Genomic DNA, 25,178 nt, shown 5'->3' with positions numbered 1-25,178 from the left:
AGATCTGAATCTACCTACCAAAAGGGTGGGTTAAGGACGGAAAAGAAAAAGGAAAAAGTGCAGTATTTCATGGTGAATCGTGCAATGCTGCCAACACAGGACATTGTATCAACCTCATATGTAACATTGGCTACTTTGTTCTTGAGGTGAAATTTCTTCTCGGCAGTGGTATTGTTGGGGCAATACAGCATTCAAGCTTCCCATCTAACCTACAACCTGCTGCCCTAGTTTGATAAAAAAAACAGCGTCCTGCAAAAACAAAGCAATATGGTGTTGGTCCCCTTCCAAGTACGCTGTGCTTTTCCAAATATTTTTCTATACTATTAGTTCACATGGAAATTAATGCTTCCATATTTCACGACTCTTGTTCTTCCTTTGGAATGTTTCAGGGTTTAGATCCCAATCAGTTGAACTCACAGGTTCTAAGTAGCTTGCACAGTGACATGTCTGACAATACAGCACCATGTCTTGATATTTTATACACTTCTCATATAAAACTTGATTTGACAATTCAGCATTTAGACATTGCCTTCCTGGTTTTACTGATCTAGATTCTTCAATGAACTGCCCTCTCCCTTATGACTGCAGCAACATCTATTAAATACGTATTTTTTCTTGGATTTTTCTAGATGGCCATGCAATTCTTATATCTGCTTGATCCCTAAGCAATCAAAAGGCTTCATTATCTTTATGTACGCCTGATTGGTCTAGTCTTAACTTCATGAGTGCCTCTAGAGCCTAAAGTTTCTAGTCTTAGGTAAACAAATATTTTGTCAGATTCTTGGGGGTGGCAGCCAGTAGCCATTGCTTGATTCATGGCTGGCATCTTGTATTTAAAATCCACATCATGGGAGTGATTTTGGGTCATGTTTGCCAAGTTGGTTGATTATAAAAACTTCAACATTCTAGGGTTGCGGTCTAGGTCTGTATTACTTTATTGTCTTCCTGAAACCTGTTGATTTCCTAAGAACCACTTACCTCAGTTGCTTGTTTGTGTTTTATGGGTATTAGGTGATACCACTTGCAATACTTAGTTACCCTAGTGTGCGAAATATTTAACAAAAGGTATAGACTTTCTGACATGGTCTATGATATATAAGGTTACAAATAGGGGTGCGCGCTTGTAAAAGAGAGAGGAACAAAACTGATGACCTTTAATATATAGAAAGAAAAATGTAATGGTTTGTACTACTTTTTGTCATTGTGTGACACGATGTTCATTATGAACACAACTTGGTGGGACATGCCTGAGATTTGGGGATCAAAAACGTAAACATCAACATCCTGTCAATCAACAAAAAGGAAACATAATTAAGAGCCTAAACATTATTTTACAAAGAGTGGAGAGCATGATAGGAAGTAAAGCCCTTGACTTTAAGGTCCCTAAGACAAAGTTCAAACAGATGAATTGAAACCAACTTTCTATAAACAATAGTAAAGGGAAATGACTAAAAGCTGCTTGCGTTCAAATGAAATGACGTTTACACGATTCATAGCACGCATCCAGCATATAGATACGTCTGCACACGTTTGAAACCATAAAAAAGTTGGTACCCAATTGATCTAATTGATTGTAGGGGCAATCTAGTTCACTGCCTCCATATCGTTCGAACCTCCATAGACTTTGACTCGAGAGTTTCTCGTGAATCGCAGGAACAAAGTGCATACATGTCAAACTCGAAGTATCAATGGTCGATCCAACAAAATAAAGCATATAAAGCACAGTATCTAGATTTAGGGAAAACAACAACAACAACAACAGAGACTGGAAAGAATTAAAGTAAACTTTGCCAAATCTTTTGCACGCACACACACAGAGACAGGCAGGCGCACTGACAAATATACAAGAGATAAAATCTTGTTAGCTAGTAAGACTAAAATTGTAAATTCATGTGAGTTTATATTAGAACAGAAAGCCATTTCGTTGTCTCTCCTGGCATCAAGTATACTTTTCAAGCAATTCTGTAATCATGGTAGCAACGATGAGACCAGGAAAAGGATCGATAATGGAGGGGTTGCAGCAGGGCCCTTGTCCCCACTAGAACGTACTCCATCCTGAGTCAGAAGATGTCACCGGAACGTGGCCGTGCTTTAGCTGGATCTTCACATGTGTTTTTCCTCACATCAAGGGGATGCCATGTGCCTCTTGCAACAACTCATCTAATCTTGTTTCATTATCTTTGCATAAGATATGGTTAGGTTGGGACCCTGCCTCTTTCCTTAAAAAATATTATACCGATAAAGAAAGTGTACCATGGGAAATAAGTACTTAGGCTATTTCTGTCTGCACGGCCACAGTTGGTAGTTAGGTCTCTAGTCATTCAAGACGAAGCATCATAGTGTAACCCTAGGCGTGGCCTATGGCAAGTAGCCGCTCAACCTTTTCTACGACTCGAGTTACAACTGTCCCAATAATTCAGGGCTACTGTGTTTGTTATGTAGATTATCTTATTAGCGCTAAACCAACAAAATCACTGAAGCCTTGAGATTTTCAGTTAAAAATAGATGCTTGTATATATATGACTGCCGGCTGCCACCGACTAGCTAGCTGCTAACTAATTAATTAAGTGATGTAGCTTATAAATGTTGATTCTTATCTCAAGAGCTTTATGAATATAACTAGGTGGATTAGGTTTTGGTGCATCATTTGGTATAATCTAGCATGGTCAGTCTAAACCCACGTTTGCAAATATAATTGCATTCATATCCTGATAATCATAAGGAAATGAAGTTTTCTGGTAAGCAAGATCATAAATGCTGAAGCCCCTCTTAGGGGTCCAGGGCAGTGTGAATGCTGGGTGAGGGGGCAGTATACCTTTGATCTCGAATTGTTTCTCCACCCTGTCATTGGCCCTACTAGTTATGCTATGCCCCTTAAAAAATAAGTAGATAAAAGCTGTCAAATAAAGGATTTTCATAGAAAAATCAATCGTGCTATTTTACATAAGCAACCTTTAAGCATGTCACTGCCAAAATGGTGATGTCTTTCTGAATAATATGTTAAACCCTTCTGCTTGTGTTGCTTGTAGAAATTAAGCGTTGAAGAAGGAATATTGCAGATAACAACTTCAATCTCTTGGTTCGACAAGGATGGTATCAACCAATGTTGGTGGTGCATCGCCTCGATTAGTAGAACTCAGAGCTTCAAGGCAGTTCATAGGGTTTTAGATGTGGAACGACATATACAGAAGGTTGGTGACCCATAATGTGTATAGAACTCACCTAGAATGGGTTGGCAGCTTTGCATGCTTCCATTGTCAACAAGGACATGATAAAAGAGATTCAAATACCATTCATCACATAAAGAAATGGTCCTCAAGCAGTTCATCATGTGGAGCCTACCATTTGAATCACCAAATTGGTGAGGACCTGTACATTACAGACATGGAGCCAAATTCCAAATTTCGGTTTGTGCGTCACACGACCGGCGAGCACTGAATATCTTGGTACAGTCATTTGGAAAAATCAAGGAAAATCTGATTGGGAACAGCATGGTCTGTAGTTTGAAATTGTGGATTCCCACCAAGAAATGTGCACTTCAGGACAAGTTCCACACAAACTAATGGTGGATAAACTAAACAGCACTCTACATCCAGTGATCCCACTTTGAATGAGTGCTTTTTACACAAAGGCATCTTGCTCATAAAGAGCAGTACCATATACTCATTGTCTCAAAAAGAAAAGAGAAAGAAAATATTCCTATCAGTCAGCTGTAAAAGCAATAATGTGGTCACAAAAGTTAGTTAACTGGGTTTGCGCTGGACCCAGTCAATTTACTGTTCCAAAGTTTACAGCCAGAGTACTTTCCTCACTATATAACACAGCCAAGTATTCCAAGATGAAGAAGACTGTGCTCCATAATATAGAGCAAGTAGTAGAGTGCATGGATCATATATAATCTTGTTATGCCCACTGTCAGCATATTGACAAGCAGATGGATGTTCCTAGTGGTGTTTCTCCTTTTCTGAAGCACAATAAACGAGTTACCGGATCTGCTTTCACCAATTGCTGTTTCAAAAAGCTCAGGCTAATTCAGAATTGAATTAGAACGACCATGAGAGTGAGTTGCGTACACCAGGGTAGTGCAAGTAACAGATATGCACCCCAAAAGAAGAAGGGGGAAGTTATGGTAACTTGGGAAATTTTCAAAAAGAAAACGTCTTGTTTAACCTTTTAACTTTGTCACTACCTTTTTTGTCTTTATAAGGGTCCTCTTTTTACTGATCAGGAGTATTTTTATCACTAAACCCCCAGAGCACAATCCTTTATGCGCATATAACCAGCTTCCAGCTACCATATGTTTCATACAAAATCAGGATTTACCTCTGTGTTTAATCCTTATCTTAATTACACGGCTCTATGAACGCGATTTTGACACATACTGATGACAAATTAAGACTAACATTAAGTTTGCTAAGGTGTGGTTAAAGGAGGGGAACATGGTGGAACCCATGTGGTGATTATGGAGGACTTTGGGAGAGGAGGTGGGTCCGTGTCCAGATCTATGTGATGTGGGTTCATGATATGTTGTGCTTTTGAGGGTTCCATATGTTCGTATAAAGGTTAGAAAGTTGCAACTAAGACAGAGATGTGAAAGGAAAAGGCCAACGCCAATCACGCAAACAATGGCGAGACGTCACACATCGTTCATCCACAGACAAGTTGGGTTTGGAAAGATTTGAACCCTAAAGAGAAGCCGGGGTTTGGTTGCTGGGGCCTTTGCCGATCGAGTTGTCACCATCAATTCCGGAGGTGAATCACTTTGCGAGATTGTCCAGAGAATTGGGCTATACTTGTGATGTTGATGATCAAGTTGAATAAGTTTTCTTTTTCTTTTTTTAATTTTAAAAAATAACTTTAAATAATTAACAACATGAGTTACCGTCATTTACAGTTCATATAATTAGTGCCCACGAGAATAGAACTGGCAGTCATTTACAGTTCATATAATTAGTGCCCACGAGAATAGAACTGGCAATCGAACTTTCACCGGCCACCAGTCCAGCAACATGGATTTCACAATACACATTTTGGTACCCGGCAAAAAACCATTTTAAATGGGAAGGCTAGTGGGTCTGATATTTTAATGAAAATCTTTCTGGTATCTAATCTAAGTTCTTTGAAGAATGATCTCTGAGTTGAAACTGAAAAGCACCAAAACATGTTTTGATATTTTGCAAATTATGTTTTGTTTTTTCATATATATATATAAGGGGAAAACCACCAATTATAAGAATATTCTAGCTGGGGGATGGGAGATAAGGTTGTAAATTTTGGTTTTTAGATGTGGGCAGTGTATCAAATAAGAGCTTTGCCCACTTGTCTAAGGATCTAAAGACTTCCAAGTTACAAGAGGTCCAAAGTTTTATATAAATATAACCTGGTAGTTCTGCATAAACTATTCCAACCAAATTTTTATTAAATTGCTCTTGGAAAGCAGTTGGGACGATAAAATCTTAGAAAAACGTTTTCTTTTGACAAATCACTGTTTTTCTGAGACACCTAGCCGCCTGAATTTAACCTATGATCACCTCCCCAACAGTGTAAAACTTTAAATCGAACGCCTCTTAAACCTGTGACGAATACAGTGCTCTTAAATACAGTAGCGAACGAGCTACCACTCTAAATCAATTTTTAATTTCAAGAAACCCAGGAATCTCTGCGTTTTTCAATCATCGAAAAGCTTTCAATGTTTTTCAAAAGGTTCAAGTTTCTAGACCGTCCATTTTCTCTGTACTGCTACAAAAACAATGATTCTGCTTGGTGACCAAAATTCTTGCTTGTTACAAAATATCAACTCCAAGACTTCCAATAAAGTTTCAAGTTTTTCAATGACATGATAGTACCTGACGCACTGGTGATGTACAAATTTGTTGGCTCATGTACACCAAGAGCTGCTATTAATTAAATGCTTTTTCATGGTGATCGTCCTGATGAGCTTGAGATATGAGTCGGCTAACTAAGGATTTTCTTGCGAAGTGGGTTTCCTCTTCTGCCACTTTGTTGTTCAGATTATTTATTCAAATGTGTGCAAGTGGAGAATACACCAAGAAAAAAACAAGAAAAAAAAAAGATTGAAGTACAAACATGTTTGAGTAAATTGCAAAACACGTCAAGCGACAGAACTTGCACGAACTTTTGTTTAATTAAACTAACGATTAATTTAACTGATAAAACCCACCAAGACCTCAATAAAGTCGGGTTTTCAGATCGAAATCTTCAATACCCAACTCGATAAATTAAATCCAGAGGTGGCAAGCGGCGAAGCCAAATGGATCTTGGGCTCCAACAAAACTCACTTTAGTTAGTGCAGCAAGCGCACTCTGAAAATTATCCCTTCTTCTGAAACCTGTGAATCGACAGCTGAAGAACTGTCCTGCATGGTGGCGTTCAACAGTCAAAAAGCCTAAAAAACCTCCCGAGTTTCAGCCATGGCTTCCACACAGACCCGCACGTCCTCAACGCCCTTACCACACTGCTTTTGAAGTAAAAACCTTGAAACTGAATCAGAAGGGGGGAGGGGCCACCTAAGGGCCAAGATAAAAGTGAAAGGAGAAAAAGTAAAGATTGGACAAACAGATGGGGACCTTTCATGACCTCATCATGTTGGGAGTCTTGCCTTTGCTGCCTTTGAGTGATGTCCATGTATCTCAGCATCATCACACATGATGGACGCCTACCACCACCATCATCATCTTCTTCATGATCTCCATGAATGGTGGTCGCTGTCTGTGCTTGGTTTGGACGTTAACTCAAATTAATCAAATACAAGGACCCGCATTGAAATAAGAAGCGATATAGCCACCATCCTTAGGCTTTCCTTTGCCAAATCTAATTAAATGGGAATGTAGTATGTGGGTCATGGACCCCGGCTGCCAAAGGGAAGCGGATCTGCCAATAGAACACAGTAGGCCTCTCTTGTTAGTCGATTCTCAATAGTTTTGCCATAAAAATAAACTGTTGAATCCCTGTTTTTTCCGAATCCGAAACCCCTTCCTCTCTTAGACGAAGTAAGGTTGATTAGAATTGGGCCAATTGGCACGCGTGCTTATGTTTATTTCTAAACAATAGATCCCTAATCACTTATACTCTCTCTCTCTCTCTCTCTCTCTCTCTCTATATATATATATATATATATATATATATATATATATCCAAATGGTATAAAGAAAAATGTTTATTTTGACAAGGAAGCTATATTATATTTAATGAGACAAACACAATCTAACTTGGCATTGCTTGTGCTTCGACTGGTTGGTTATGTTCCCAATGACACTCTTCTGTTACGGGGAAGCGTGCTGCTTTTAATTCATCTTTGTTTTTGCTCAGCTTACTTTATATAAATACACATATGCATATACACAGATATGCACCCACATAAATTCTCATAATCACCGTCGCAAGGGCGCCAAGCCTCCCTTTTCTTGCTTTCTTTTCTTCTCTTTTTCTGTCAGGGCTTTCAGCTCCTTCAACAATTAATTCCATGGCTGCTGCAGTTTGAGTGGATGAAACCTTGGCAGCCATGGCAGAAACTTCAGTCATCCCATGCCACCACCCTGACCAGAAGAAGCCACTGAAGCTATTCGGCTTCCAGGTCTACGAGGAAGATGATTCTAGTTCATCTAACCATGGTGGTGGATCTTCGGAATCCGGTGCGAATCCCGGTGGAGACGGCCGGAAGTACGAGTGCCAGTATTGTTTCCGGGAGTTCGCCAATTCTCAGGCACTGGGCGGCCATCAGAACGCTCACAAGAAGGAGAGGCAACAGATGAAGAGAGCGCAGATGCATGCTAATCGGTATCCGGCGGGGAGCACCTACGGCTTCCAACCCGTGTCTGGATCCATCGTTTTCTCACCCCACTCTTCAAGGCCCATAGTTGGCTACACCAGTGAACTTAAGAACTTGCCGGCTCCGGCCATGTTGCCGTCGGCGCGCTCTCCGTCGTGGGGCTACCCCTCTCAGCCTGTCGCCGGCTTTGCTGGGGGGCCGTTTATGGCTTTTCATGGCCCTGGTATGACATCACCGCCAGCAACTTACAGTTCCTTGCCGCCGTCGCCGCGGCAAACGTTTCAAGGTGGCAGCAGCAGCCACCACTCGTCAGTGCCTTACTTACCTTCGCACTCCTTTGCTTCACCTTCGCCGACAAAGTTCTCCGGCGACGGAGACCAAGAAGTCGGCTTGGATCTGCATCTGAGCCTTGGACCAGCTGCACCATGAACTATGCGTTTCGAAGCTCCCCAAGATAAACCGGCTTCTCTGAACTTGTCTATAGGCTTCGCTCCGCTCAGCCCGGCTCGACTCGGTTTACATAAGATGCCTGGTTTGAGAGGCTAGACAGGATGTTTCTTAGCTGGTATTGTAAATCTTCCTTTTTATTTTTTATTTCTTAATGAAAATTGAGAGTTAATCTTCAATGAAATGGAAATATGTTGGCAAGTAGATAACAATTTTTCTAACTCAAATGCGAGAACAAAGAAATTAAAGGCAAACATGAAAATGCATTCTTATGTTGACCCATGTTCGGATCTGGTGGAAATTGTTTCCATTGAACAGACTTTCATGGAGTTCTAGTGCCATGCCTTCCCTATGAAATGATGGTAAGTCTAAAAAGGTGTGATTTTTTATAGTTTTGTGGTAATTCTTTTCAAGCTGGGAAGGAAAGCGCGCAGAGCACCTGTTTGCAATTTCCTGTCAAAATTTCCCACCCCGGCAACCAACTGCCACATTTTTGTGGAAAATTTATCAGTTATTGTTATTTTTTCTTTAAGTTTACCAATGATTATATCAAGATTGATGGAGATGCATTAATTACAATTTAGAAAATGGTTTCCCCATCATGCTTACAATTCCCAGATTGCAGCAGATAGAAAAACGGCGGCATCATTGTGGGAAAATACTAATTTGTATTACTGTAGGCAGATGTACTGAGTAGAAACGGCAGCCCTTTCCCACGTTCTTTTAAATTTCTTTTGCAAATTGGACTTCAAAGTCAACTAAATCACCCCAGAAAAGATTTCCAGCTTCCCAACTAGCCAAAATGTTATTGTAAGCATGTTTTCTAAGTACTTTGGAGAATTGGCGCCCACAAAAAAGCCACACATGTAACTTTTAACATGAACAACAAGATCTGAATGTTCCCTTTCGTAGAACACATATTTGTTGGAGTGAAGTTACAGTACGATTTGCAACTGTGATTTCCACCATCGACAGGACCAAATACTGTTCTCATCCACAATAAAATGCAGTACATGTTTCTATGTTCCAGTTGGAAGAATGAGTATATTGACATATACATATATATATTTGATCGGCCACTTGCGGAGATGTATGAATAGTTCACTGGTATTGCATGCAGAAAAGTTGAGCATTCTTTTGTACTTTGTGCTCGACGAGTCAGATCATGTCGATGAAGGTTCGGCCCTCCTTTAAGTATCGCATACTCATATATTCCAAGTTCTAAGTCACATGCTGATTCAATTAAAATCCAGACAGATCGATTCTGTGAAGAAAGTATAAATATTTTTTCTTCAAACCAATTACAGACTTCCAATGTGGCGATGACCTCAAAATCACCAATCTGGTTGAGACTTCAGCAAATTTAAAATCCTATATATATGTGCATGTGTGCGCATTCGTGCGCGCGTGTGGAAAACTATACAAAAAGCTCAATGCCGATAACGTTCATGTTTAACACAATTTATGTGTTCCAATTTACAGATCACTCTTTTATTAGATTTGACAGTTGAAACCTTCATCCGCTTTATAGAAACTCGTTATCTCCACATTCGATAAGGTGCTTTCTTTGTCAATGTCTGCATGAGGAATACATGAGTGCACTTTGTTTCTTAAAAAGAAAAACCACTTGCATGAATGACTTTGAGCTGGAATGCGCATGAAGCCATGTACTCAAGTACATGATATAGTACATCTACAATATATATATAGGGCATTAGTAGAATCAGTATCTTTTCCTATTAGATTTTGAAGTCCATTTTCTTTTTTAAATCTGGCGATCTTAAAGTGAAAGGAAAGGTTGTAAAAGGAAAAAAATGAAAAAGGAGGAGGGGAAAAAGAAAGTAGGTAAGATAGTGAGGTTTAAGAAATTATAACTTCAAATTGGATAATATATATATATATATATATATTGAGTGAATTCTGACTCTGACTATTTAGAATCATTCAACCATTTAACTTGGGCTATTCATTTGATGCAAATAGATGGTTGAGAGAAAAACAGGAAGAAAAAAACATGCATTATAATAGATGACAAAAGTGCTTATCATTTTTTTCTCCATGTTTTATTTTTAACCATACATCATGATGAATTAAATGCTTAGATGGCTGAATAATTCTAAATAGGTAGATTCAATTTTCACAAAATCATGTCAATTGTCACTAGCCTTCCACGACTTTCTTTGTTTCTCGCTATTCAACAATGAGCATTTAATGCAACAGAAGTGAAAGAAACTTCCATTGTTTGAAATTTTGAAGATTGAGCTTATAACACGTGAACATTGAGCTATATATAACATTTATGGGTTTGGCACCTATCCTCTCACACTCAGACAGAGAGAGAGAGGGAGAGAGAGAACATGCGTTTTAATATATCCTGGCCCTTAGCGTCCTGTCAGTCTATGAAAACCTCGTGAATGAATAGCAAGATTCTCAAGAAAATACTGACATCTGTTGTGCAGTTTGGAGTTCTGCATCCAACTTGACCAATTCATAGGTGGACAGGCTTTGGTGAATGTTCAGTTCATCCTGCTCCATCCATTGTTCAGGAGATCACTGTTTCACCACCTTTCGGCCCATTGTTTCGGAAATTAAATTACAACCTTCCTGACATCATCTTCGGCTTTCAGCAATAAGGTGGCAAGGAAAATTTAAAACTATACCTTAATTTTTATGCATCAATGGATTCGGATTATGTATAAAAGTTGAACATCAATTAAATTCAGTAAGAGAAACCCTCCAAGTCATACCTGCATTTGATTATTAATCAGATGCCGATTTTTCTTATCGAATCCTACGACTTGAACTCAGGTACAGATGTTTAGACTATGTCCCAATCATTGACATGACTACTTACGGTGACTGACGAGCCTGCTTCTCTACGCCAAGTCAATCGATTTTTATGATTGACTCCACAAGTCAGTCAATTCATTTTCTTGAGTCATATTATATCAGTGTTGTGAAAATCAGGTCTTAAACCAAATTGATAGCGCTGCCAACTGATCCCGTCCATGAACCGGATCAGTTGGTCACAGATTCATTCAAGATCAGCCAATTTAGACCGATTCTGACTACATTGCTGACTAACATACGTATAACAAATTTAAATTTTGAATTTTTATATATGCCATTACTATTATTATTGCCATTTTGATTAAGGTACAATTATATGGTATGTTAAGGGTCACTATCATAAATTATTGTTTTGACAAAATAGAGAAGACTTGACTTGCCCGAGTCACCAAGTTGCCAATTAGATGCATGAAATTGGCCAAAGTTGGTAACAAGTAGATAGCAATATCCAACCATGCTTTCCCGCCATCCACTTGCTAAGTAGCATTTCCGACCTGGTCTGATTGGGGTAGTTGACGGAAGAAACCGACTTGATTTGATTGCAGTTGACGGAAGAAACCTAGTGGACTCCCATAGTCTGTTTTCCGACTTTTTTTCTTTTTATCTCAGACCACTTCCCCTTTAAACGGACTTGGAAGACAGAGGAAAGGAGGGAGGAAGACGGAGGAATGGATCAGAAGTAGGATTTTTTTAGGAAAAAACATGGAAAAAAAAAAAGGTAGCACCCAAACCATTGACATTTCTCTTTATCATATTTTCATATTTCCATAAAAAAATAATAGCAAGTGAGGTGACAATGATCTACCTATACTTTTTGGAGGACCATAATTGATCCCAACCATCAAAATTATAAAATTAAAAAAAAAAACTGCAAAAAGGAAAAAATCGAGAACGATGCCGGTTTATACATTGTGGTTGGTCGAACCAAGCAACTTGTCTTCCTCACTTGGGAGTTCACTCATGGATACCTGCAAGTTTTGCTTGGTCGTCATTTTGTTCCACTCGTTCTCCACTCGAAAGAAAACCCACTGGAACCGTCGAACGATCTCCAAGGCGGTTATCGCAAATACGGTCAAGTAATTATGCCGAAGATGAGCTGAAAGCTTGTATGTCCATGTGCAGCGGAGGATCAGATTGCTTCCTATTACCCAGAAATAGACCTGCAAAATGGTCAGAGTGAACAATCATGGAAAAACTAAAGCCTTTATCTCTTTAGAGTGTTGGCACTTGTGTCTCTCACATATGGTAAAAGATCAGTTTTTTATATGGAATAGCGAGAACCCTAACAGATAACTCAACCAACACAGACAGGAAAGAGCAAGAAAATTACAAGAAACCAGGAAACATACTGAATATTATTTCCATTAAGAGTCATTGAAAGAGCAAAAGCAAAAGAAAGGAATGTGAAATGCTCACCCATTGCCGTCCATATAACAAGCTGGAGAGTATACTAGGAGCCTTAAACTTGAAAATTCTGGAGAAAACACTGGTAGGAAAACAAAGTGAAATGAATAAACAAATGCACCAGCATAGATCCTGACGTCCACAAGGAGTCGCTTGGTAACCGTAACAAGTTGATACCGTTCCATCAATCTGCCCCAAAGAATGAAGCAAATTCATTAAATGCTGTCACATATCGTTCCACAAATCCAGCCCAATTTTTGGGGCAACTTCATGGAATGGTAACTTGTTACTGTTGCCAAACACCCCCTTTAAAGTATCACTTCTCACAAATAAAATGGCATACCTCAAATCCCAATCCCGGGTCACATCCCAGTAAAATGAATACAGAGAATTTACTACACTTGAAATAAGCCAAAGAGGACGATAGAAATTTGTCCAGCTTTCAGGAAACACGTGATACTTGAGTGCCGAAAGGAAGATTACAGGTACTGCTGTTGAGTACTTTAAAGCTGAAAAAACACAAAGCAGATGTAGTCACAGAAACGTCAGCGGATCTAGATTTGCATCTGAGAAGCTCATTAATGGAAAAGTGATGTTAGATTGGCATATCTAGCAATCCCAAATAGGATGAACACACATTAATTCTTAGGCTTGTGTCCTTGTTAGAATGAATCAGGCTAATGTTTGATTCCCATTTCTCAATGTTCATGTCCTCTTTAAATTGAAGAGGCTAATCTTTATTCTTAACCCCGTGAGGTACGTTTGCCAACTTTGCCTATTTGTAAATATGGCAGCATATCCTAGCAGCTAAATGCTTTAAGGCTACCAAATAAAAGATCTTACCATTTAAAAGACATGTTTTCTCTTTAGTATCCTTGTATTGCCTAACACATTGGAAAAACCGGCATAGGTAAGGTAGGACAAGCGCTAAGGGAATTGCAACAGAGTGACTGCCACAAATAGAATCAGCTTCAAACCATGCAATTGTTGCAACCTGTTACCAAATTCATCAAAATTACATGTCACTACAGTAAATAAAACAGGCACAGGAATTCAGGCATATAAAGAACTAAACATAAACTACTAACTGACATGCCCATTTGGGCACACAGTCATTTAACAATGATAGGATCTTGCACTTTCTATTTTAAGAGCTCCCAAATTAAGGATACCGATTCAGAAACAAACCTGTCGATGGACCATTCGGCAGACTGAACGCTCTAGATCGGACAATACCTGCCAATCACTTGGAAGTCAAGATATGTGCCTTGAAAGCTACTAAATAAGCTTATGAAAAATAAAAGCATAAAATCACCAAATCGAAGTTATGAGTTTCTTGTGCAGGGGAAAATGAGATCCAAATTCACCCACCACTAAAGGGGCCATCTGATGAAGATATGCAGCCAATATAAGCATGAAGAAGGGCAAAAATCACGAACGATGGTGGACTTTACATTTAAGAGGTTTATGCATGCAAAGAAGATTTCCATTTGTAGGCATATATGAATGTGTTCGCAAGTGCCAATTCAGTATTTCTTACTTCCTATCCTTGGACCATTGACTTCCATTCCAATCAGAGAAAGAAATGTGGAGGCTATCCACTTATCAGTTAGTATGAATCAGATGAAAATGTATAAGAAAATGCTTTGGTTACCTTTGACATGGAGGTCAAGATATCAGCAATAAAAAAATCTGCAAATGTTATTGCCTGCATTAGAAAAATGAAACTAAAGAGTTAATTACTAAACATCCAAAGTCACCTACAATTATGATATATCAAGGTCAGCAAGAAGTTAATGTTCTTGACCAGCCAGATATAAGCCAAGAGATTGGTGATGGCTGCTTGTTTTCATTCTTCAAGACAAAGCAAACTTAACAAATTTTAGTACAGAAAGCAGCAAAAGTCAGTTTAAAGTTCAAACAAGTGCAGAAAGAACGTGCAAGAGAAAACAGTGATAACAGTATGCAGTAATTCCCTATCGCAGAAAGAGGAACAGGAAATTTAGGTGTGTGAATATGTGTTGTAAAAATTATAGGCAGGGTCATAAGTGAGCTTTTGAAAAATTCTATATATTCGGAAAAATGCAGGGGGTCCAGGACCTCCGCCCCTAAGTCTTCTTCTGGTTCCACACCCATCACATTATATACCTTCAATTGTCAGTTTGTCACCCAAAGTAATTTATGTGCTGCAAGTCGTGGGTCATAATTTGCTTTATCAAATTTAAAGATTTTATAAACCCCAAAAGAAATTGATCAGCTCAGAATTTTTGACTTGGTTGATTAAAAGCAGTTTGAAGCAGCTGCTTTCTGCAAAGCAAACATCAGTAAAATTATCCCACCGACAGTGCCATTCAGAAAGAAGTCAAGAACCAGAATTAAGCAGGCTTGAAACACTGAAAGATATATATAAGTCGAAGGATACGGATGTGTCACAAATCTCAAATATGTACCTGTAATGGGAGTAGTATCCTCCATAATGTCTTCAAGAAATAATAACGAGAAGATAAATAAAAAATATCAAATGGAAATATGAGAACCATAAGAACAGCTGCATACAAGAGTACCTGTGATAGTAAGAAAGAAAGTAATTACTCTGATAAATTATAATTACTCTGATAAATTACTGCACAGTTAAATTCATAACCAGTTAAATTACTCTAAAATTTCTCATAAAGTCATAATGTTAACTCAGATGATGACATGATAATTGTAAAAGAAATCAGTCCAAATCCATGTAACAAACACTCTGAAAGAGACAATATATCTTTGCAAACTGCAAAGACATATAGAAAATAATAAGTCATGCATTTCAAACACATGAATTTGCTACTCCCATCCAGCCAGAGAAACAAAGTAACCTCCTAATGAAATAGAAATATCACAGAGCTCCAAGTCTAATTTAATAAGTTACAACAGCTATAGAGAGAGAGAACTCCATGGTGAAGCTTCTAAAGAATAAAAAGCATCTCTTAAAAAGCATCTCTTAGCATCATAAGTTTAATTAGAAGTCGATATGTCTCATTATAGGAATAAGAGGCAAAAGCAGACAATTGCCCTTCCAAGAAAAGACTAGATGCTAATTTAATAAAGCAGATCGCATGCCCTTTTTGAAAACCTAGCACAGCAAACGGAATCTACACAAACACATGCACTTAGAAACATACACATAAGTGTGTGTGAGCATATAAACTTGAAGGCTTAAAAGTATTCACATATGGGTTGGTCAAAGTTTAATAACCTGCATGATCCTCTAGGTGGTATAGGAAAATACTGGTATTTTTACCAAGCAAAGATAAAAATATATGGCATCGACTTTCTTGAAAATGAACAAGTAGCACCACCCATATCTGAGCATACTTAATTCTCTACATTTTATGCATTTGTAGACATAGAACACAAACTATATCTAACTCCTGTTAAACTGGCCTATTTATTTTTAGCATTTCATGATACAACCACATATCGATATCCAACCTGATACCAGAGGAGAGGAGCATATTCATGCTAGACATCCTTCAAAGTGGATAAGGCCAGTTACATAAGAGACATATATCTAGCAGCCTTTATGTACTTTTTCCAGAAAGGATATGACTAGACTAAGATGGTCACAGGTATTTAATGAAGAGACAACTTAGGAACCTTTTGCTGTTGTTAAGGACAGGGAAGAATTCTGTTTTGGGTTGCTGCCAGGATGAAGATGTGATACAATACAAATGCCAACAAGAAAGGTATGCATGAGATGCAAAAACAACATAGATATGCTGCCTCAAGGGGCATAGCATGACTCAGCACAAGGTGGTTCGTAAAAAAGAGGTTCAAGGTTCAAATCTCATGGCCGCTGTCACACTCCAGTGCATTACTCCTTTGAGCTGCAAACAATGGGAACTGCAACTCTCAAGTTGAAGGATGTACCGGAGGTTCACCCAAGCTCAGAAACAAGCCAGAACCTTGAAGGCATAGAGTATGGAGTCTATGGACCTTAGGAGTTTTTTATGCTGAAGGTGGTTTCCCCTAAACAAACATTAAAAAAAAACAGAGATATGTTGGAAAACTTGGACCAAAACAATAAGAAATAAAATGGAAGTAACTTTCCAATTTCATTACGGTGTTACGTCTCCAAGGAAGACAAATACATGAACAATAACAAAAGATGTAATATCCTCAACGCTTAAACTTCAAGAGAAAGGCTAGATGTTACACTGGTTGAGATGCAGCTAAGGATACTTCTCCATGAGAGTACAAGTAAAGATACGCAGTCATGCTTGTTGGGACAAATATTGTCATCCATGTTGCGCACTGCAAATACAATCATCACAAAAATTACATCCCATAAGCAGTTTTGCCATGTCTTTTATATAAAATTCTGCAAGCCCAACCCACCTAAGAACTTGAAAAGGAAGAAGGGAAGTAGTCCATTTTGTAAAAGAAAAAGGTCTATTACTTAGTTAGTCACAGGTGCCAAACAATGACTTAATCTCTCTCATAAAGCCCCTCAATCCTCTCTTTTATGTTACTCAGAGGTGCCGAACAATGACTTAGTCTCTCTTATAAAACCTCTAGGTCGTTCTCTTCTTTTGCATCTCCTTTTTCACTTTCCCTCATACTCTTCCATCCTATCGTACTTTCCTTCAATTATAGGTAGATTATGGGGCATCAAGCAGTAAAAACATTGTAGTAGAGCAGCCCTGACTGCTGCCACCATACCATAGTTGTTGATGTCATACTTGGCCAGCCAAACAGTTCTACAAGCTCCAGAAAATACAGTTCAAAAAGTATATAGTCTTTACTTTACTATGTACTGGTTAGAACTTCAGGAATACCAGATTTTCTTTCTTAGAGTTGTGATAGTGAATAAGAAAGGAAAGTATATAACACAGTAATGGGAAATAAGCGCACCAAAGCAAGATTCAATTGAAACTTCATCAACAGTATCTCTACCTTCCATATTTCTCTGTGAGTGAGATAAGTATGATCGAGGTCAAATATTTTTCCGTAATTCACAGATGATTGAGAAAAGACCCATAAATTTACTCCCCAAAGCCAAACCATCATTGTCTGTAAATGAAGAAAAGCAAAAACAAAAAAAAAAGGTAGTTTTGGAATCAAATAAGGAGATTTAAAATGGAGCTCAAGATTGCATCAAGGAAAAACAAACTTACCACAAGAAGAAGAGGATTATAATATAAAAAGACCTCATACAAAAAAAGATCACGTAAATCTGCACTCATCCTCATCACAGAGTCGAAGCTAACCTAAAAATTCAAACAAAATATGATCTTTAAATTTGAGAGTTAGCAGACAGCATTTGCAGCAGCAACAACATATAACAGAGGGACAGTATGAATAACTCTTCATTTATGATAACCACGAAAGAAACCAACTATATAACAAAGGAGAAAACAATCAAAAAGATACTCATACTAACCTTGCAGCAAATGAAGCTCCATAAGAAAAACAGAAGAACCTGAAAATATCAACATTTATCTTCGTTTCATAAGCTTTCATTATGAAGAATAAACTTCAGAAAATTCAGACAGAAGTTGTAGACTTTGGAACATAGAAAAACAAGGAAAACACTTTAATACAAAAAAAATATGATGAACATAAAAGAAGGTTTAACAATGTGACAGAGAAGAGAACCACCTATGCATTCACTTATCATGCACTTGGTGGTGAGAGGAACTTCTTCAAATTGAAATATTTTCGTCTACGAAAACATTATTGAAAGTCTTCAAACCAATGTTGGATGAGATATATAAGTCACCATGCTTGGCGCAAGTTCACCATTGAATGCAGTTAGCAGTATTTGCTGCTATATATATACTTACACACCCTAATGCATTGCACGTACTTCTGTATTTGCACATTAAACTTTTGTTGTCTGTGTGTGTCAATAAAGGAACTAAAACACAGAAACATATATGGTTTTCAGATATGAGACTTAAATGCACTAATCTCAACAGTCAACATCTTATCGATATTGGATGGCTTGCAAATGGACATGTGTAAATTACTTTTTCAAAAAGTCAACTAACAATTACTTTTATGAATTGCCCTTCTTTATAATCATAGATTTATATTATCTAAAGGTTCACATTAGCCATCAGTGCATAACTAGTACTAAAATTTGCTGGTACTCATATGCATATAAGGAGAGAGAGAGAGAGAGAGAGAGAGAAAGAGAGAGAGAATATAAATGCATCCTTGCTACATCAGCATCAGCACTCCATGCCTGCACTCATGTCACATAGCTTTGAATAGAAAACTAAAATAATATGCTCAAACTAAACTACTATCTGTTATCCAGATTAAACTGGCACGAAGATATTCCTTTTCCAAAGCAAGTAGCAATAATAGCTCCTGATTGATTTAATAGAAAACATTTATGGTTTACTTTTGGACCCATTGATAAGGAGTATATTTTGTTCAATTATAAACATGTTTCTAAAGTAACTGAATAAAGAATCTGGTGAATTCAGAAGTTGCAACTGTTACCTAAATGCATGTCACCAACTGAAGGAATTAGGAGGAATAATACTAGGAGAATGAGAATGCTATTTCAACAAATGAGAAATCCTATAGCATCTGAAGCACTTTCTAAGCAAATCAACATATTCTGAAATGCCAAACCTTGAATCTCCATAAGAAAATTGGAGAAGGCATTATTGCAGGACCATGTTTCAGAGAACTTTCTGATCTAGTTTCAAGTGTCTCATTTGGTGAAACAAAGTTTTCATCAGATGCTAAGAAGGGTTCACCAGAGCCTACAAAAGAAGAAAAAAATAATGTTAAAAACCATTTCCATAAATAAATTATAAATAAATTACACTATTAAAGCAAGTATGAAAAGTAAGCAGATGCCATACCAGGCCTGTTGCCAGAACGTCGAAGGAGGGGACTAATTGCAGGTGGTGTTACGGTTACATTAGAACCAAACACAGGTGGAGATGCCATTAAAACTGCCTTCTCAATTTGGATTATCCCCACCTATGATCTGTCAAGACAACCAAGTTAGTAGAGGTTGCATGCTCTGAAAAGGTCATGCAATGTTATCTATCAATGAGGTATGCTTTTTAGGGGACTAACAGAAAGAGCTTATGAGCAGGAGAAAGGAGAAAGGAGCAATTTATGCTCCTACACGTCAGGAAGAGCTTATTCATGACCTCATATGAGAAATCATAATTGATTTGAATCTACTCAGAATCATGCTTACTGACCTTCAAAGCTGTTATGATGCATGCATTGGATAAGTTTTTTCATTCTCCGCACCACCTTTTCCACCTTCAATCTAAGGAAATGGCCACAACAAATATTCTACATTGGATATTGAACAATATCGATAAATCATATACTATGTGAATAATAAATAAATACATATTTATTTATTTACTTTACTTATCTATTTACTTAATCCATATCTGTATATCTATATAGCAATGTCATTTAACAAAAACATAAAAACTAAGAAAAAATGTAACATATGGAGCAATTATAGAGGAACTCAGCTGAATATGGCATGGCGAATCTGTGTAATGCTGTAATCTCAAATTGCAGGCAAGTAATTTTTTCTTTTTAACTTAATAGCCATGACTGGGGGAACAGCCCTCATGGGACCCAAACCAGAGGCCATTCAGCCACGTAATGGTGCCTTAGCCATCCAGCCCTATTGTGTATAATATTGTAATATCAATTTGCAGACAAGTAATTTCTTGCTTTTTGAGTAATAGTCAGAATTAGAAAAGTAGCCCTCATGGGACCGAAACAAGAGGCCATTCAGTTATGCAATTTGGCTTGAGCATCCAGCTCTGCCATTAGATCCCAATTAAGTGAGTCTCCTTTAATTAACCAAAACAACAAAGAAAATCGAAAATCATTCCGACCAGTAAAAAGTTAGCATTTGCGTAAGTGGTTTAACCCAAACAAAGAAAAGCTACTCGCTAAAAACAAAAAGGTTAGAGACCCACAAAAATTCACTATCGGATTACAATGCCTAAGAGGTCTTGCGACGCTTAAAGATTATATTTCAATTGAAATCCACTTACACAAAGATAGCCCCCGTTGATGACGAGTCTCCGCGAAGCATCCATGGCTGAATGGTTAAAGCGCCCAACTCATAATTGGCAAATTCGTAGGTTCAATTCCTGTTGGATGCACGCGAATTGGAACGTTCAATAATAGAATTGGCTCCGTATCAACGGATGAAACTCCTTGGCCCCCAAACTTGGAGTGTCCTGCTTTCACGTGATTCACAGGGTTCAACAAGCAATCGATATTTCACTTTCACGATCAAAGGTGTAGTACTGCTTGTAGTAGCGGTCCTTATATATCGTATTAACAATCGAAATATGGTCGAAAGAAAAAATCTCTATTTGATGGGGCTTCTTCCTATACCTATGAATTCCATTGGACCCAGAAATGATACATTGGAAGAATCTTTTTGGTCTCCCAATATCAATAGGTTGATTGTTTCGCTCCTGTATCTTCCAAAAGGGAAAACCTCTATAACTTAAGCGACACAAATATTTTTAACTATTATCAATGAAGGTAATACGATGTATTTTCGAAGAATCGAGTGGGTTACTAATATGGAAAGTCAGAAGAAATGGTTCGATCCTCTTATTTCTCGAACCGAGAGATCCATGAATCGGGATCCTAATGCATATAGATACAAATGGTCCAATGGGAGCAAGAATTTCCAGGAGCATTTGGAGCATTTCGTTTCTGAACAGAAGAACCGTTTTCAAGTGGTGTTCGATTGATTACGTATTAATCAACATTCGACTACTAATTGATCCATTTCAAAGACCCTACTACCCATTGTCTCGTCTACTAGCGTTCATTATTTATAATACTTCGGGAGCTAATGAGACTATCTTAGTGAAATTTAACTGTCTCAATTCACGAGCAATCGAACCAAAAACTCGGGTGCCTTTTGGATTTCCTTCTTGATCAATGACAACTGCTGCATTGTCATCATACCGGATTATCATACCGTTGTCGCGCTTGAGTTCTTTACATGTACGTACAATTACAGCTCTGATTACTTCTGATCTTTCCAGGGGCATATTTGGCACTGCTTCTTTGATTACAGCAACAATAACGTCATCGATATGAGCATATCGGTAATTACTAGCTCCTATGATTCGAATACACATCAATTTTCGAGCTCCGCTGTTGTCCGCTACATTCAAAAAGGTCTGAGGTTGAATCATCTTTCTTTTATTTGAGTTCTTTCAATGCAAGAGGCGAGGGGGAAAAGAAATTCGACAAAAGACCTACACCCGAGTTCCATAGCTTTGCGTCCGCTATCCCGATCATGATTTTCCTACCCGCAGAGGTAATAAAGGAAAGGAAGGGGCCTTCCCCTTTGAGGCCGGTTGTGGGTGAGGAGGGATTCGAACCCTCGACACTGTGGTTCGTAACCACGTGCTCTAATCCTCTGAGCTACAGGCCCCACCCCGTCTCCACTGGATCCGTTCCCGGGAGAAACCTCCAAAAGGAACCTTTCCTCTCCTCAGCCATTTTATTTCAGATTAAGAAGATGTGGAAGCGCGTTTCTCTCTACTCTATAAGAACAGTGTGTTGTTCCGAGGTGTGAAGTGGGAGAGAGGGGATGTCATAATTAGAGTTTTGAATAAGACGACCTTTTCATTTAATAAGAAAAAGAGGTGTTAAGCTTTTTATCATCCTGGCGCCGAGCTATTTTTCCGCAGGACCCATTAGTGAGCACGAATCATGATGAGTGCTATCGCATCCATTTCAGAATAGAAAGTCACCCAAAGAAGGACCAATTAGCATGCATTACCAAATCAACCTTGTAAAAAATACCATCTACAAGTACAATTCAATCACAGACCACAAAGCTATACCAAAAACGACCTAATTGTTGCCGTCGCTGCAATGCCGCAAATTCTGAATACCATCGCTCTACAGTCACGCAACCAAATAGACTAATGCACAACAGTTGGGGTTACCTACTACTCCACTTCCACAAAGCCGAAAAATAGAAAGGTGTAAAACAAATCAAAGGAATGCATCAACTTCTCCATGACCCAAATCCAGAAATGGAGCTTGCGAGTAGTCCAAAAAATCCAGTGCAGACCATGAAGATCCATACACATGGAGCAACCACACAAAAGAAACAAGAAATTCGTAGTCCTCAATGTGTTCAACAACAAAAAGCGACCAATACAAGAAATCAAATCGACGCCCAACATTCCAGATTTGCTCCAACTTCAAAGTTTCGCACAACCAGAATCATAATTACATAAAGATAAGCACGAATCGGAGTCATAGAGAGAAAGACATACATCAAGTCACAGATGCAGCTCCGACTTCTCCCTTCCCGCGAAACAAGAGAGAGAGAGGGAGAGATCTGAGAGTTTCAGTTTTCCTTTTAGCAACGAGGCGTCTTTTTCCCGGTCGCGCGGAATGGCTATTGACACCTTCAGGCGGTGGACTTCAACGACAAGCCCATTACGTAATTATAAAACACCTATAAAGTCAATGGCACACATGCTATCGTGGCAAGCTCAGAAAAAAAGACTTGAGGCTGAGGCATCCTCCTTTTTCGTTCTCTATTGAAGAATAAAACTTGCCGCTCCAAGAAAAAAGGAGAGCTCAACGCTTCAGTTTCACTCATTATAAATGACAGATCTCGCCACTCCTATTGACTTCGAAGATCCAGCCATAATGGCTACCGGACGCCACGTTTGCTTCGTGATCATAATTTTCCTTTTTATGGGTTTGATTCTCAATAACACGCTGTCGTCTTAAGATCGACGCGTTTGATAGGATGGTCTGTCCTAGAATACTAGAACAGTGGACCGTCCCAAAGGTAAGAAGTTGGGTGTCCGTAACCACGGTTCGAATTTCACTCGAAAACAAAAACATTATTAAAATATATTTATATATATTTCAATAAGATAATATTAAAATTAAATACAGATATTCATTGGGTACTTAGTTCGATCTCTGATGTCTCTTATTTTCCGATGTAAATGACTTAGAATGGGACCAGATTTAGCATTTACCAAACTAGCATTATATAATTTAATTCTTACCATGCAACATATATTCAAGTAGCAATAGGTTGGGCATTTAAATAGATTTTTAAATGGTAGACCCATTAACCCCATATCTAAATGGCCTGCGTCCGGATTTTCATATGAAGTACCATATTAATATTAGATTATGATTGTACAAGGTAAATGTGTTTCTTACTTTGGTTGTTTTTAAAGGTTGTTTGGCATCCATAACATATTGTTATTGTCTTGTGATTCTGCCTCAAATTTTTGAGTAGATTCATGAAACACTATATTTCATGCACCTTTGTCCTAATTTCACTAAACAATCACAATTTGTTATCGGTGTCAAACAACCTTTTACGTCTAAGGCTGCATAAAATGGTATGTTTTGGGATATGCTCAATAATCTAGAGGATGATCATGAGATTCGTTCAAGAAAAGCCGAACGTGTAATAATTTATACTAACACTGATCCCGATAAGGATACTAATACCATTAACACCAATGATGTATCGTATATCAATCATACTGATAATATTGCTGATAATATTATGTACACTCCCCACTTTTTTTTTGACAGAATAGACAAAACACTTTTGTTTTCTTTTGATATCTAAATGATGATGAACCTCATTTTTAGGAATTGGATGGAGAAAAAAAACCCAAAAATAAAAACATCTGATTATGTGGGTGAACGGGCAAAAGAAAAAGAGAAAATGGAGGAAGAACACTAAAAAGAAAAAGCGGAGCATAAAAGAAAAAAAGGATAAAAGACTTCATAGTAATAACAGAAGCTTGGGATAATATTATATTTACTCAAGCAATAAGGAGTTACATATTAGTAACCCACTAGATTCTTCGAAAATACATCATATTACCTTCATTGATAATAGTTAAAAATATTGGTCATATGCTATTATTTCAATTCCCTAAGTAGGCAATGTCTGTCAAATACACACATAATAGTATTCAATTATCAAAAACATAATTTCCAAAAGATTGGTTGACAGACTGTATTCAAATAAAAATCATATTTCTTTTCTCTCTAAAATATTGGCATAAAAAAAAGCTAAGATCCCATCATAACTATCTAAGGAAAAAACAAAAAATAAATGTTTTTGAACGATCTAAGGGATGAAAACATAACTTCCCTTTGGCTCTACCCGTCGGTATCGCGTCAGTTTAAACTGAAGACCTCGATAGCATGGATTTTAAATCTATGCTACATGTTAAAAACCATGGATATAAAGTTGGATGGGGGGTAGTCTGATTTTAAATCCATGGATATGAGATCCTAGGATCTCATATCACCATGTCAAATCTGTGGTAAAACAAACACAACCTTAAGTAGGTTTATCATACCACTGAGGATCTCGAATTCATGGATTCAAGGTTGGACCCCAATCAATCGAACCTTAAAGCTATGGTTTTTTTTGTATATAGCATGGGTTTAACATCCATGTATGAGGTCCCCTGATTGTTTAAACTGAGGATCTTATATGCCACAACTTTTAAAGCAGTCTCGGATCGATCAAGCATGCCATAGGTGATTCATACTGAAATATTTGAATCTTAAGTATCCTAACTAAAGTAGTAAAGCGAGACTGGCTTCGGATATATATATATATATATATATATATATATATATATATATATATATA

General features: G+C 37.9%; 2 protein-coding genes across 3 annotated transcripts; one reads left to right on the top strand and one right to left on the bottom strand.

The window, feature by feature from the left end:
• Positions 1-7,261: 7,261 nt before the first annotated feature.
• LOC116264715 (zinc finger protein 6-like) lies at positions 7,262-8,420 on the top strand. The gene has a single exon (XM_031645073.2). It carries the CDS (start codon positions 7,523-7,525, stop codon positions 8,216-8,218), a length of 696 nt encoding a protein of 231 aa, XP_031500933.1. The 5' UTR covers positions 7,262-7,522; the 3' UTR covers positions 8,219-8,420.
• Positions 8,421-11,819: 3,399 nt separating this feature from the next.
• LOC116264440 (uncharacterized) lies at positions 11,820-22,950 on the bottom strand. Of its 2 annotated transcripts, none has more exons than XM_031644660.2 (15): positions 22,801-22,950; positions 19,708-19,778; positions 19,357-19,484; positions 19,121-19,254; positions 17,916-17,954; positions 17,650-17,742; positions 17,429-17,545; positions 16,691-16,786; positions 14,941-15,054; positions 14,145-14,198; positions 13,679-13,726; positions 13,334-13,484; positions 12,834-12,999; positions 12,503-12,572; positions 11,820-12,246 (listed from the first exon to the last, which is right to left on the bottom strand). In XM_031644660.2, the coding sequence occupies exons 3-15, from the start codon at positions 19,442-19,444 to the stop codon at positions 11,989-11,991; spliced, it is 1,428 nt and encodes a 475-aa protein (XP_031500520.1). In that variant the 5' UTR covers positions 19,445-19,484; positions 19,708-19,778; positions 22,801-22,950; the 3' UTR covers positions 11,820-11,988. The 2 variants fall into 2 exon arrangements, with proteins under 2 accessions (XP_031500520.1, XP_031500521.1); XM_031644661.2 differs by having other exon boundaries at positions 19,708-19,804; positions 22,801-22,856.
• Between the last annotated feature and the right edge of the window lie 2,228 nt (positions 22,951-25,178).

Source organism: Nymphaea colorata, chromosome 11, assembly GCF_008831285.2.
Source record: "Nymphaea colorata isolate Beijing-Zhang1983 chromosome 11, ASM883128v2, whole genome shotgun sequence".
NCBI classification, from domain to species: domain Eukaryota; kingdom Viridiplantae; phylum Streptophyta; class Magnoliopsida; order Nymphaeales; family Nymphaeaceae; genus Nymphaea; species Nymphaea colorata.
The sequence above is the reverse complement of the archived record's forward strand: the minus strand, read 5'-3'. Positions and strand labels throughout refer to the sequence as shown.